Source organism: Octopus sinensis, linkage group LG10, assembly GCF_006345805.1.
Source record: "Octopus sinensis linkage group LG10, ASM634580v1, whole genome shotgun sequence".
Classification (NCBI taxonomy): Eukaryota; Metazoa; Mollusca; class Cephalopoda; order Octopoda; family Octopodidae; genus Octopus; species Octopus sinensis.
In genome coordinates, this window is record NC_043006.1 from 13,437,829 (window position 1) to 13,451,690 (window position 13,862).

Here is a 13,862-nt window from a genome sequence, read left to right on the forward strand (position 1 = left end):
AGTATAGCAATACATACACTCACACACACACATACATGAATACACTCACACACACACATGAATACACTCATACACACACATACATGAATACACTCACACTCACACACACACACACATACATGAATACACTCACACACACACATGAATACACTCATACACACACATGAATACACTCATACACACACATACATGAATACACTCACACACACACATACATGAATACACTCACACTCACACACACACACACATACATGAATACACTCACACATACACACACACATGCTACCGGAAGTTGTCGATGTTTATAAGATCCGAGTTTGTTGTTCTTTCTCCTCTCTCTCCTTAAAACAAGTCGATCTTTTTTGCTTCTTATTTTTGGGCGATGGTTTCTATAATTTATTATTTAGTGATGGCAGCGATTTAATGGAAATTACAACAGCATTGATGTGACAAAGCGTAGCAGCAGCCGGAGATATGTCTGATATTGTGGAGAAGACACTGAGTTCGTTACCGCGGTTGTTGAGTGAGAACCTACTGGGTGGCCTCACCTCACCCACGTCGAGCAATGGGGCCAACAGTGGCGGGTACCAGTACGGCACGGGACTCTCCAGGGGATTCTATAACCTCATGCGAAATGTGGAATATGCGAGATCGGTGGCGGTGAGTAGCAATCTATGATAAAAAAGACATGACTAGAAAGAATTAAAAAGAAGCCAGGATGTGTGTGTGTGTATGCCGAGGTCGACTTTGCTTTTCGTCCTTTCGAGGGATCGATAAATTAAGTACCAGTTTCGCACTGGCTCGATCTAATCGACTTAATCCCTTTGTCTGTCCCCTCTATGTTTGGCCCCTTGTGGGCAATAAAGAAATAAGTATGTGTATGTATGCCGAGGTCGACTTTGCCTTTCATCCTTTCGGGGGTCGATAAATTAAGTACCAATTGCGCACTGGCTCGATCTAATCGACTTAATCCCTTTGTCTGTCCCCTCTATGTTTGGCCCCTTGTGGGCAATAAAGGAATAAGTATGTGTATGTATGCCGAGGTCGACTTTGCCTTTCATCCTTTCGGGATTGATAATTAAAGTACCAGTTTCGCACTGGAGTTGATATAATCGACTTAATACCTTTGTCTGTCCTTGTTTGTCCCCTCTATGTTTAGTCCCTTGTGGGCAATAAAGAAATAAATATATGTATGTATGCGTGTTTAGCCAGTCTTTCGACAAATATCCCAGTGCATATTTTTTCTGACTTATAGATGACTATATACATACATACATGTACACGCGCTTATATAATTCATTTTTTGGAACAGTGTAAATATTATGTAGAAAGACCCTTTTGGATTGAAAAAAAAAACGAAGGCTGCCTGTCCTTGGGACGTCAACGTCCAGAAATTGTTTTCGTTCGTTATTAGTAATTAGGCAGCCAACCATAGATCTTCATTGATTATTTCTCAATTTAACTCTGGCAACTGAAAACCATATCAACGAGAGACTCTCTCCCTCTCTATATATATACTCATACACACCTGATTTACAGTCTTTTAATTACCAGTTTGTGGCAGTAAATAAAATAATAATCTATTCTTTCAAACTTTGGCGCAAGACCAGCGATTTCGAGAGTAGGGGACAAGTCGATTACATTGACTGGTACTTTATTTTATCGACCCAAACAGGATGAAAGGCAGGATTTGAACACAGAACTGCAAGAAATGTCGTTAAGCACTTTGTCCGACGTTCTAACGATTCTGCCAGCTCGCCACCCTGAAGCACTAATTCATTATATGAACACTTAAATATATATTTCGAATGGTTTGGCTAATTATATTTATAATCAGTTGTTGATAGTTTTTGTATTTCTGCTGTTAACATACGACTTATCGTTTTAACATTATAATAGTTGTTTTATACCTTCTGAAATTTACGACTTTTAGAAGTTGTAATGTTGCGATACTAGAATAATACTCTGGGGTACCTCTGAAGATGCTTGTCTAAATTGAACTGATGGCAGAGTTTCGGATCATGCACCTCGGCACTAACTTTTTCACTCCCTATCAGTTCTTAGTTCGAAAACTACGCTTGTTGACTTCGTCTTCACTCTTTCCTCTGTTTGTAAAACAATTACTAGTAGTGTTGTATAAGGGAAAGCTATAAAACTCCCCCTTGCAAGTGTATTCCTTTGTGCCTATGTAAGATATCAAATACAAAAGTTTCCAGCACCACCTCTGATTTAGGTACAATACCAGCAATGTTTTCGGGAAAGGTTTAGTCAAAACAGTCGACTCAAGTACTTAACTGGTACTTCATTTTAAATACTAGAGTCGATGTTATCTTCTCTCTCACTCTTCTCTCAAAGAATCAATCAGTTTGAATGGGACAAAAATAATTTGCATTAATTCAGCATCAATTTTCCCCATAAACAACCCCGAACCAGCAAAATAGCCTCTTTCTCACTAATTGCTTGGTCTGCATGCAAGAAAAATCAGCTAAAGTTTCTCAAACCTTAAAAAAAGAAAAAAAAAAAGGTAGGTTTCATTGTACATGTAGTTCTAGATATACAAGAAGAAAGAGATTAGGGCATCTTTAATCATTAGCCTGCACAATCAGGTCTGACACAGAGGATAAACGATTTGTCTAATCTAAAATAAATTTGAGTGGTTCCTAGTCACCATCTCAGTACCCAAAATGAGATGTTTTGAGAATTGCTTTGCTGAAGAATTACCATTATTGTACTCTGATTTACAGCAGTAAGTTGGTGGAATTGTTAGCACATGGGACAAAATACTTAGTGCCATTTTCTTCCAGTCCTTAATGTTCTGAGCTCAAATACCACCAAGATCAAATCTATTTTTCATCCTTTGGTGATTGATGAAAAAATGTACATGTTAGGTATTGGGTGGTCAATGTAATTCACATGTGGAAGAACATGGCCTAGTGGTTAGCACAGCGGACTCATGGTTGAGGGATCGCAGGTTCGAATCTCAGACCTGGTGATGTGTGTGTTTATGAGCGAAACACCTAAGCTCCACGCAGCTCCGGCAGAAGGTAATGGCAAACTTCTGCAGACTCTTTCGCCACAACTTCCTCTCACTCCTTCCTCCTGCATCTTGCAGCTCACCTGCGACGGACCGGCGTCCCGTCCAGGTGGGGAACCTATACGCCAAGGAAACTGGGAAACCGGCCCTTATGAATTATCATACTCTGATTTAATCAGACTAAATTTTCATCTTGGCACAAGCTTTCAAAATTTTTGCCCTTCGGCCTTCTTCAAGAACATTAATGTAGCATGGGGTTTTGGCTGCCTGCTTCTTTAACTCTTTCTTTACCATTCTTCTGTTGAAATATATTGTCTTTGTTTCAATTCATTTTGAAGATTTTGTAAAATAACTTTGTCATTATTACACTGGCATTTAGTACAAATATTAACTCGCCTGGCTTCTGTGCCAGTGGACATAAAAAGCACCATCCGAACGTGGCCGATGCCAGCGCTGCCTCGACTGGCTTCTGTGCCGGTGGGACATAAAGAGCACCATCAGAACGTGGCCAATGCCAGCGCTGCCTTGGCTGGCTTCCGTGCCGGTGGCACATTAAAAGCACCAACCGATCGTGGCCGATGCCATACCCCCCGGGCACCTGTGCAGGTGGCACGTAAAAAGCACCGACTACACTCAGAGTGGTTGGTGTTAGGAAGGGCATCCAGCTGTAGAAACACTGCCAGATTAGACTGGAGCCTGGTGCAGCCCCTGGCTTCCCAGACCCTGGTTGAACTGTCCAACCCGTGCTAGCGCGGAAAACGGACGTTAAACGATGATGATGATTAACATGGAATTTTTATGGAAGGTTTTAAATGACATTACTTTAAAACAAGGAGTTGGCATTATAGAACCAAAAGTGATCTTCAGCAGGTTGGTTTAAAAAGGGTTAGACGTAATATAAACCTTCAGCTACAGCAAGCACACATATATAAAGTGGTTTCCCTGGTAGCCCCCTTGCTTCATGCTATGCTACTGTTGTATTCATAATATTTTCAGAATTTAAGGCGTTGAGCTGGCCGAAGCGTTAGCATGCCGGGTGAAATGCTTAGCGGTATTTCGTCTGTCGTTACGTTCTGAGTTCAAATTCCGCAGAGTCCGACTTTGCCTTTCATCCTTTCGGGGTCGATAAATTAAGTACCAGTTACGCACTGGGGTCGATGTAATCGACTTAGTCCCTTTGTCTGTCCTTGTTTGTCCTCTCTATGTTTAGCCCCTTGTAGGTAATAAAGAAATAAGAAACGTTAGCATGCCGGGCGAAATGCTTAGCGGTATTTCATCTGCCGTTACGTTCTGAGTTCAAATCTGCCGAGATCAGCTTTGCCTTTCATCCTTTCGGGGGTCGATTAAATAAGTACCAGTTATGCACTGGGGTCGATATTATCGACTTAATCCGTTTGTCCCCTCTGTGTTTAGCCCCTTGTGGGTAGTAAAGAAATAGGTATTTTGTCTGTCTTTACGTTCTGAGTTCAAATTCCGCTGAGGTCGACTTTGCTTTTCATCCTTTCAGAGTCGGTGAACTAAGTACCAGATGTAATCGACTTAACCCCTTTGTCTGTCATTTGCGTATTGGGGTTGATCTGATTGACTGGCCCTCTCCCCCAAAATTTTGGGCCTTGTGCCTAGAGTAGAAAAGAACATTTCCAGGATTTCAGTTTGATCCCTTAAATCTAGCCATGGTGATAGTTTTCATTTTGCTGTCCCTACACAAGATTCCCTTGTACTTGTAAAGTTTCCTTATGATACTGCTTACTCATTCCACTTGAACTAGAGTATAGAAACAGATCTAGGTATTGAACTCATACCCACCTGATAAATTACAACAATGAGCACTTAATATAAGACCTTAGCGTGCTTATTTTGCTATTGGATCATCATCATCATCATCATTTAACGTCCGCTTTCCATGCTAGCATGGGTTGGACGGTTCAACTGAGGTCTGGGAAGCCAGGAGGCTGCACCAGGCTCCAGTCTGATCTGGCAGTGTTTCTACAGCTGGATGCCCTTCCTAACGCCAACCACTCCGTGAGTGTAGTGGGTGCTTTTTACGTGCCACTGGCACAGGTGCCAGGGGGGGTCTGGCAACAGCCATGATCGGTTGGTGCATTTTACGTGCCACCGGCACAGAGGCCCCTCGGGGGCGGCGCTGGCAACAGCCACATTTGGCAACGGACACGTTCGGAATCAACGGCCACGTTCGGCAAATAGACATTATTGTTCCTGTTGCTTCCATCAGCTTTATTATTATGGAGATCGGCCATTGTATGTCCATGACTATTCATCAAATTATTTTGTCAATTTTCAGAAAGAACAGCTTATTATACAGAAGGATCTCTCGGTTGTACAACAGAAATTATCTCAACCAGATATATCAACAGTAAGTATATCCTGTCATCAGTTAAACATCATTTATTTTCACACACATTTCAGTATTATCCTGCTAAACTTTATTCGTTTTAACACACATTTCAGTTTTATCTTGCCACCTTCTTTTGGTAAATAAAATAATGCATATTTCCTTTGTCTGACGTCTAATGGTGAATAACAGAGTGGTAGAGAAAGTTCCAAAGACTCCTCCATTCAAACTCTTGTGGACGGCAGTTTTACTAATCACCAGTAAATTATCTACAAGGAAGAGGGAAGAGTAAGATTGATGCGGCTAAATGAGTTTGAATATGAAAATGTAACCCAGAGACTGTGTGTGTGTGTGTGTATGTATATATATATATATATAGATAGATAGATAAAATGTGTATTTTCATATAAGAGAACAAAGTGTATGTATGCCACTATATATATATTATATATATAGATAGATAGATAAAATGTGTATTTTCATATAAGAGAACAAAGTGTATGTATGCCACTATATATATATTTATATATAAAATACAAAATTGGACAAGAACACAAAACATCTGGGCAACTAGGTGATACAAAAAGAGACAAAACATCCAGGTAGACGATACGAAAAAACAAGGACGGGTCATTCAAAACTTTCTATCCTCAGTCAAGGACCGGATCATCCTTGCAATTTTGGCTGATTAATCATGAGATTGCTCCAATCTGGCTAGCCCCAAGGAAAAACTAAGCAAACAGCATTAGATTCCTTGGAAGAAAGCATCAAATGTATATGAAAACAAGGACAGAAAAGCAGACGATGTTACAAAAATATAAATACAAAATTCGATGCTTTCTTCCAAGGAATTTAATGCTCTATATACTGTTATTAGTGGGAGATTTAGCTATTATTTCTTGTAGGTCACACACTACAGAATGTTTTTCCTATGTCGAAGGTTATTATAAAGTTTATATTAAGAGATATTCTCACTCCTGCCACCATGTTTCAGCTTCATTTCTAAAAAACACATTAATTCGTTTTGTTGACTCTAAACACAACAATACATAAAATTACAAATTCTGCAACAATCTGGACCTTAACCCTTTGGTGTTTAAACTGGCCATATCCGGCCCAAATATTCTAAATGTTTTATATTCACACTGGCAATATCTAGTCTCTCACACCTAACCTACAATGTCACGCTAAAAGTAAACAATCACATCACTGAAACCGCAAAGCTATAAGATAATGCATGATTAATTCAAAACAATTTGAGTGAAAAAGTATTATATTTAACAGAGTAATCTGAACACTAAAGGGTTAAATCAAGCATGTTGATCCCATTAAATCCATTTTCCTTTTTGTAATCTATTAACAGCATCAGATCAGGGATTACTTAACCCGCCTCATCTTCTGTCACATGATGGGTTATGATACGTCTTTCGGGTACATCCATGCTGTGAAACTTGCTCAACAAGGAAGCGGGTGGATGAAATGGATGGGTAAGTTGAAAGTCCAGCCTCATAAAAGGTATTTTCACATCTATGATCCAACGTAGACTATTTTTACACACACACACACAGATGTGCGCATGCTCATGTACACGCATATAACAAGCTTCTTTCGATTTCTGTGCACCAAGTTCATTCACAATGCTTTGGTTGACTTGGGGGCTATAGCAGAAGACACTTGGCTGAGGTGCCTCTCAGTTCGAGTAAACCTGAAACTATGTGGCTGGGGAGGTGTTAGAAGCAAGCTTCTTAACCACATAGCCGTACCTGCATCGATATATATGTATATGCACATGCACACATGCACATACCGTAAATCCTCGTACAGTAACACTACTTCTCTGAACCTAATTTGATTTCTCTTCGATATTTCCAGGTTATCTCTCCTGTGGTATTTTGTTACACGAAGATCATGAGCTAATAGTCTTACTTGTTAACACAATATTGAAGGTAAGTTATGAAAGGGCTCTCAATTCTTTCTTTACAAGTTTGATAGCAAAATTTGCTGCGTATTCAACCTCAGCAGATTGATTGTCAATCATCATCCTCATCATCATCGTTTAATGTCCGCTTTCCATGCTAGCATGGGTTGGACGATTTGACTGAGGGCTGGCGAACCAGATGGCTGCACTAGGCTCCAGTCTTGATCTACAGCTGGATGCCCTTCCTAACGCCAACCACTCCAAGAGTGTAGTGGGTGCTTTTTACATGCCACCGGCACGGAGGGCCAGTCAGGCGGTACTGGCAATGACCTCGCTCGAATCTTTTTACACATGCCACCAGCACAGGTGCCAGTAAGGTGACATTGGTTACAATCACGCTCGAATGGTGCCCTTTTACGTGCCACCGGCATGGAGCCAGTTGGCTGCTCTGGCAACGATCACGCTCAGATGGTGCTCTTGGCACCCTACTAGCACGGGCACAAGTGCCAGTAAGGCGACAATCTTTGTCATAAATATATGTTTTATTAACTAGATGCGCATGAAGCAGTGTTGAATGAAATATAGATGTATACAGTCATATTTAACATATTCAGTCATAAGACTCTCTCTCCGTCAGATAAATGGCCCTGCTCAATATGTAGGAAAGGAGTTGGAAGAAATTCCATTTTCTGCACCCATAGTCTAAACTATGCACATGTAAGAGGTACAGTGGAATCACTGATAGATTAACAGGTAAGGTTGTCTTTGTATGTGGTAGATGTGGAGGAACAAGAAGCACTAAGAGCACACAGGGCTTTACAGAGTGAATTGGATGCTTTTTATGTGGCACCAGCAACAGTGAGGTCGCCAAGACAGGACCCATCGACTGGAGTAGTATTTAGGGACATAAACAGGTGTGTTGCAGTGGAAGAGAAACATGGCTGCCAGGAGTAGAGAGAAAAACAGAGAGAGGGGAAAGAGATAAGGTGAAGATGTGATATTTCTACTTTCGTTACGCATTTGTTGTTTGCAATTAGTTTTAATTTTACTTGTTTAATTTCATTTGGTTTTCAGGATCTTCGTAGCACCAATATTCTAGACAATTGCATTGCATTGTCTGCTGCTAGTTCTCTTGTTAATGCAGAGATGATTCCTGTTGTGTTACCTTTGGTTGAAGAAAAACTTCGACATTCGAGGTAAATATCTATTTTGAAAACATATTCCCAAGAGTAATTTTGCTAAGGAAGATAACTTTCGATCACTTTTATGAAATTTAATTTTTATTCTCTTTCGTCTCTGTGAATCTTGAATGGTAAATTTTATTTCCCAATGTTTTGATGTAATATCATCATCATTTAACATTCGTTTTCCATGCTAGCATGGGTTGGACAGTTCGACCGGGGTCTGGGAAGCCAGGAGGCTGCACCAGGCTCCAGTCTGATCTGGCAGTGTTTCTACAGCTGGATGCCCTTCCTAACGCCAACCACTCCGTGAGTGTAGTGGATGCTTTTTACGTGCCACCGGCACAGGTGCCAGGGGAGGCTGGCAACAGCCACGATCGGTTGGTGCTTTTTACATGCCACCGGCACAGAAGTTTTTATTTTCCTAATGATGCCAAAACGGTTCAGTTCATTTAATAGATTATATGCAAAGCATTATTGTGCGGTTAAAAAGTTTGGTTCACATCCATATGGTATGGGTTCAATCCCACTGCATGGCACCTTGGGCAAGTGTATTGTACTATAGCTCCAGATCAACTAAAGCTTTGTAAGTGGATTTGGTAGAGGGAAACTGGAGGAAGCCTATGATACTCGTGTGTGTGTGTGTGTCCTTGTCATTACGTTGCATGATTGCTGTAAATGAGTGTCACTAATCATACAAATGAGTGTCCCTTGTTTCCAATCTTCCATGAAAATATATATCTGATCATGGGGAAATATTATCCCACCTGGAAACCAGTGAAGGTGGGTCACCTTCAATTCAGTCATGGAAAAGTGGACATTAAAATGATGATAGTGCTGATGATAATGAGATTATTTGACTGGAAAACTGGGGACAAACACAAAGACACACACACACACCTACATACATATAATATATATATATATATATATATATATATATACTTTATTTAAAAGCAAAAACTGTCCGACGAACGGGAACATGAAACTCAGAGTAACAGGTTTTGTTGAATTTTCTGCTGCTTTTAAATAAAGCATATTACTCTACCCCTGGTATTTGAGTACTCTTTTTTCCACCTTGTTTCACATTTATGTGTTTACTCCGGTATATATATATATGTATATATATATATATATATATATATATATATATATATATATATATATATATAAATAAATGCGCCCTTTTAAAGCCTAGCCAGGCTCATGGGCCCAGTTTCCCAGTTTCTATGGCATATGTGTTCCCCAGCTGGATGGGACACCAGTTCATTGCAGCATTACTCATTTTTGCCAGCTGAGTGGACTGGAGCAACGTGAAATGAAGTGTTTTGCTCAAGAACACAATGCATCGCCTGGTCTAGGAATCGAAACCACAATCTCATGATCATGGTGCTGACACCTAACCACTAAGCCACACGCCTCCACTATATATATATATATATATATATATATCGAAGAAGAGTTTAGGTCGCTGGTAACCTAAACTAATTGGTATGTGGTCTGAGTGTTCCAACGGATAAGCTACTAGGATCTAAGTCAAGGGTGGGGAAACATCTGCCCACAGGCACAATTGCACCTACGTGAAAGTATACTTCCAAAGTTATCCGTCATATTCCGAGTTCAAATTCTGCCAAGGTCAACTTTGCCTTCCATCCTTTCAAGGTTCGATAAAATAAGTACCAGTTAAAAATTGGGGTCGATGCAATCAACTAACTCTCTCCCCCAAAATTGCTGGCTTTGTGCCAAAATTTAAAACCAGAGTTACCCATCATATGACATGTGACATTCTAGTATATATATAAATATATAATGTCCATGTTTACAAAACCAGATACTATCTTAGCACCCTAGTTTGAGAAAACTGGGAAAAAATGAGAAATGTTTGGTGTAGAGAGAAATTTTTATTTTTTACTCTCTTTTTCAGATCTGTTGTGAGGAAGAAAGCTGTCACAGCTTTTTTGAATATTTGGTCAAAAAGCCCAGGTTCCATACCAAATATTGCCAGTAAATTCAGTGATGTTCTTTGTGATCAAGATCCTGGTGTAGTGAATGCTTCTTTAATTTGCTATCAATCTCTTATCAAGGCAAGAAAACCCCTAAGTTCTATTGAAAAAATTTTTACATTTCCTTTCTCAACTGGGCACTTTTAAGAATTTTTATTAATTGCTATTCATGACTTGATTTACCAAAAGTGCTTTGACATTCTAATGCAGTTTATGCCTGTCTGTGTTGCAAAGTCTTTGATTTTGCTGCTTATTACTTATGTGGTTTTGTGGTAGTTTACTTGATTCTATGCTAAAGACTAGAGTAAGAATTCTGCAGAGTGAGTGTCGTGGAGTTTAGTTACATCCAACAAACACTGAAGTTTTTCCCAAAATCTAGGGTTTTTATAACTGCTCAACTTGACTTCAAAGAATCGAAATCACATACAAATATTCTTTAACTAATTCTTAGAATCCATATATGAGCAGTTATATTAACCAATGGAAAAACGACAATAATATTTCTTCGGCAATATGACATTACATCATATAGCCAGCTACCACAAATTGGCACACTTATTTAAAAATGGCTACTTGCTACATGTGTATGGCTTTCATAATTTATACATGTGGTTCTTTAGCATTTAAATTACTTTGTCAAATATAATGCTTATTTACTCACATTTTTTTTAAAAAATGGATCCTTTATTATTTTGTAGCTTTGACATATCAAAGATGTGATTGTTTATTTTTAGAATGACATTGCAGGGTGGATGTGATGTAAAAGGCTGGTTCTGGCCAGTTGGAACATAAAACAAGCAGAATATTTGGGTTGAATAAGGGCCAGTTTAAATGCTAAAGGGTTAAGGGGCATTATTTACATCTGACTGATATTTGTCCTTATCTTGTTTGTTGTTTCGGCTGATATACCCTCCAGCCTTCATCAGGTGTCTTGGGGAAATTTCGAACCTGGGTTCTCATTCCTAAGGTATTTTTTGATGTTATTATTATTATTATTCAGGTCACTGCCTGGAATCGAACTCGGAATCTTGGGGTTAGGGGCATATGATATTATTACATTTCATTGATTATGTTTTTGTTTTTGTTATTTCAGTGGTATATTCCTAATTTGAAAAAAATATATTTTCTCTTTGCTTTTTTTCTTTTACAGGCAAATCCATCTCAGTACAAAAGCTTAACACATGCATTTTTAAATATTCTGAAACAAATTTTAAAGCGAAAATTACCTGCTGAATATGAATACCATTCTATTCCAAATCCTTGGATGCAAATCTCTTTACTAAAATTGCTGTCATTTCTTGGAGCTGATGATAAAAAGTAAGTAATTTAATTAGTTGCCTTTTAGTGTGTTTGCCTGAAGGTGGACGAGAGCAGCAAGATTGGTGAGACTGAATGGATCTACTCTGGCTATGGTTTTCTAAGTAGGAGTAAAGAAACTGGAAGGTAGTGCTTCCCATGCCTTGGCAATGGCAGAATAATCTGGGACTTTTGCATGGGGTTTATCTCGAACTGGCACTTGTGCACGTGCTAGTAGGGTGCCAATCCGAGCATGATCGTTGCCAGAGCAGCCAACTGGCTTCCGTACCCGTGGCACGTAAAAGGGCACCATTCGAGCAGGATCGTTACTAACGTCGCTTCACTGGCACATGTAAAAAGATTCAAGCAAGGTCGTTGCCAGTACCGCCTGACTGGCCCCCATGCTGGTGGCACGTAAAAAGCACCCACTACACTCTCGTAGTGGTTGGCGTTAGGAAGGGCATCCAGCTGTAAAAACTCTGCCAGATCAAGATTGGAGCCTGGTGTAGCCATCTGGTTCGCCAGCCCTCAGTCAAAATCGTCCAACCCATGCTAGCATGGAAAGCGGACATTAAACAAATGATGATGACCCTTAGTGGATTGCTTTGATATTTCTCATAATGTGTATGAGGAGAGGAAAAATGTTTATGCCAATTGTGTTCAGTCAGTAAATTGCATCGTCTCTGTCTCTTGCTTTGTTTTCATGTATGTGTTTGAGTGCGGATGTGCTTGTGTGTGTGTGTGTGTGTGCATCTGCAGTGCCAAAAAGTACGGTCACCAAAACAAGCCACCACTGAAGCAGGTTCAATCTCCAGTCACCCATGCCATTTTACCAGCATCCTAACAACCACGATACCCGATCATCTCATTATGTGGTGGGACGGGTCCATTTCAGCGTAGCCCCTTCACCAGTTCTCACATCCATTCATCATTTACCAACCTTAGCAACCACAGTAAAAAACAGTAAAAACATGTCTGTTGTACTATTTTCAGGCTTTCAAAATGCTTTTCTTTGATTTTCTCGTTATCCCTTTTAACAATGAGACTTCTGTGCTTTCAGCTTGAGCACTCAGATCTACCCTGTCTTGAAGGAAGTGCTCCAGTGTGCAAACATGAAGGAAAACATGGCTTTTGGTAAGTAACACTTTATCTTTTACTTGCTTCTGTCATTTGACTGTGGCCATGCTTGGGCACCACCTTGAAGGGTTTTTGTCAAACGAATTGCTTACTTTTATTAAATAAGGACCTATTTTTTTAATTCAAGTCCAGTACTTATTGTATTGGTTTCTTTTACTGAACTGCAAAGTTTCTGGGATATAAACAAACTAAGATTGGTTGTCAAGTGATGGTGGTGAGGGACAAACACAAAGACACACAGACATACGGAAATATATATATTTGTATGTATTAATACAGTGTACATTTAAACATATAAGAGGTGACTATCTTATGTGTTTAAATGGTCACCTCTTATGTGTTTAAATGTACACTGTATTTATATGAATAATTTATTGTCTATTGACTAGTTTTCTACATGTTAGGCCACTGGTAGTAAAAATTTATAAAATTTTTCCCTACCCTGGCATTTATTAATTATTGATAATTTTTGGCAAATTTTCGAAGGAAGCTGGCATTATTTTTATTTGCTGCCGGCATAAAACTGCGCTTGCGCGGTGGATTTGAAAAATTATAATATATAAGCATGAGGCATATGCTGTATTGCCTCATATTTATATGATAATCTTGGCATCCCTGCTGATGAGAACTTCGCCTAGCAAATTACTTTATTTGCTAGAGTTCAAAACCATGGTGCAGGAGATAGATGGTAAATGTTTTTATTTTTCATTCCCTAATAATGGTTTGAATTTTGGCAACTCCTTCTAGCATGCTAGGTGTCCTATGATGGTCACCTCTTATGTGTTTAAATGTACACTATTTATATGAATGATATATAGTCTGTTGACTAGTTTTCTACATGCTAGGCTACTGGTAGTGAAAATTTCAAAACTTTTTCCTATCCTGATATTAATATTTGTATAAATATATATATACAAATATATATATTTGTATATATGTG

General features: G+C 39.3%; 1 protein-coding gene across 2 annotated transcripts in view; it reads left to right on the plus strand.

Annotated features, from left to right (window-relative positions):
• The first annotated feature begins 264 nt into the window (after window positions 1-264).
• Window positions 265-13,862, plus strand: part of LOC115216624 (AP-4 complex subunit epsilon-1) — a 56,408-nt gene continuing 42,810 nt past the window's right edge. For both annotated transcript variants that reach the window (XM_029786107.2, XM_029786108.2), the window contains exons 1-8: window positions 265-660; window positions 5,337-5,408; window positions 6,751-6,874; window positions 7,260-7,333; window positions 8,380-8,501; window positions 10,411-10,570; window positions 11,640-11,806; window positions 12,846-12,919. In XM_029786107.2, the coding sequence (XP_029641967.1) occupies window positions 475-660; window positions 5,337-5,408; window positions 6,751-6,874; window positions 7,260-7,333; window positions 8,380-8,501; window positions 10,411-10,570; window positions 11,640-11,806; window positions 12,846-12,919 (979 nt within the window). In that variant the 5' untranslated portion in view covers window positions 265-474. The remainder of the gene's footprint in view (window positions 661-5,336; window positions 5,409-6,750; window positions 6,875-7,259; window positions 7,334-8,379; window positions 8,502-10,410; window positions 10,571-11,639; window positions 11,807-12,845; window positions 12,920-13,862) is intronic.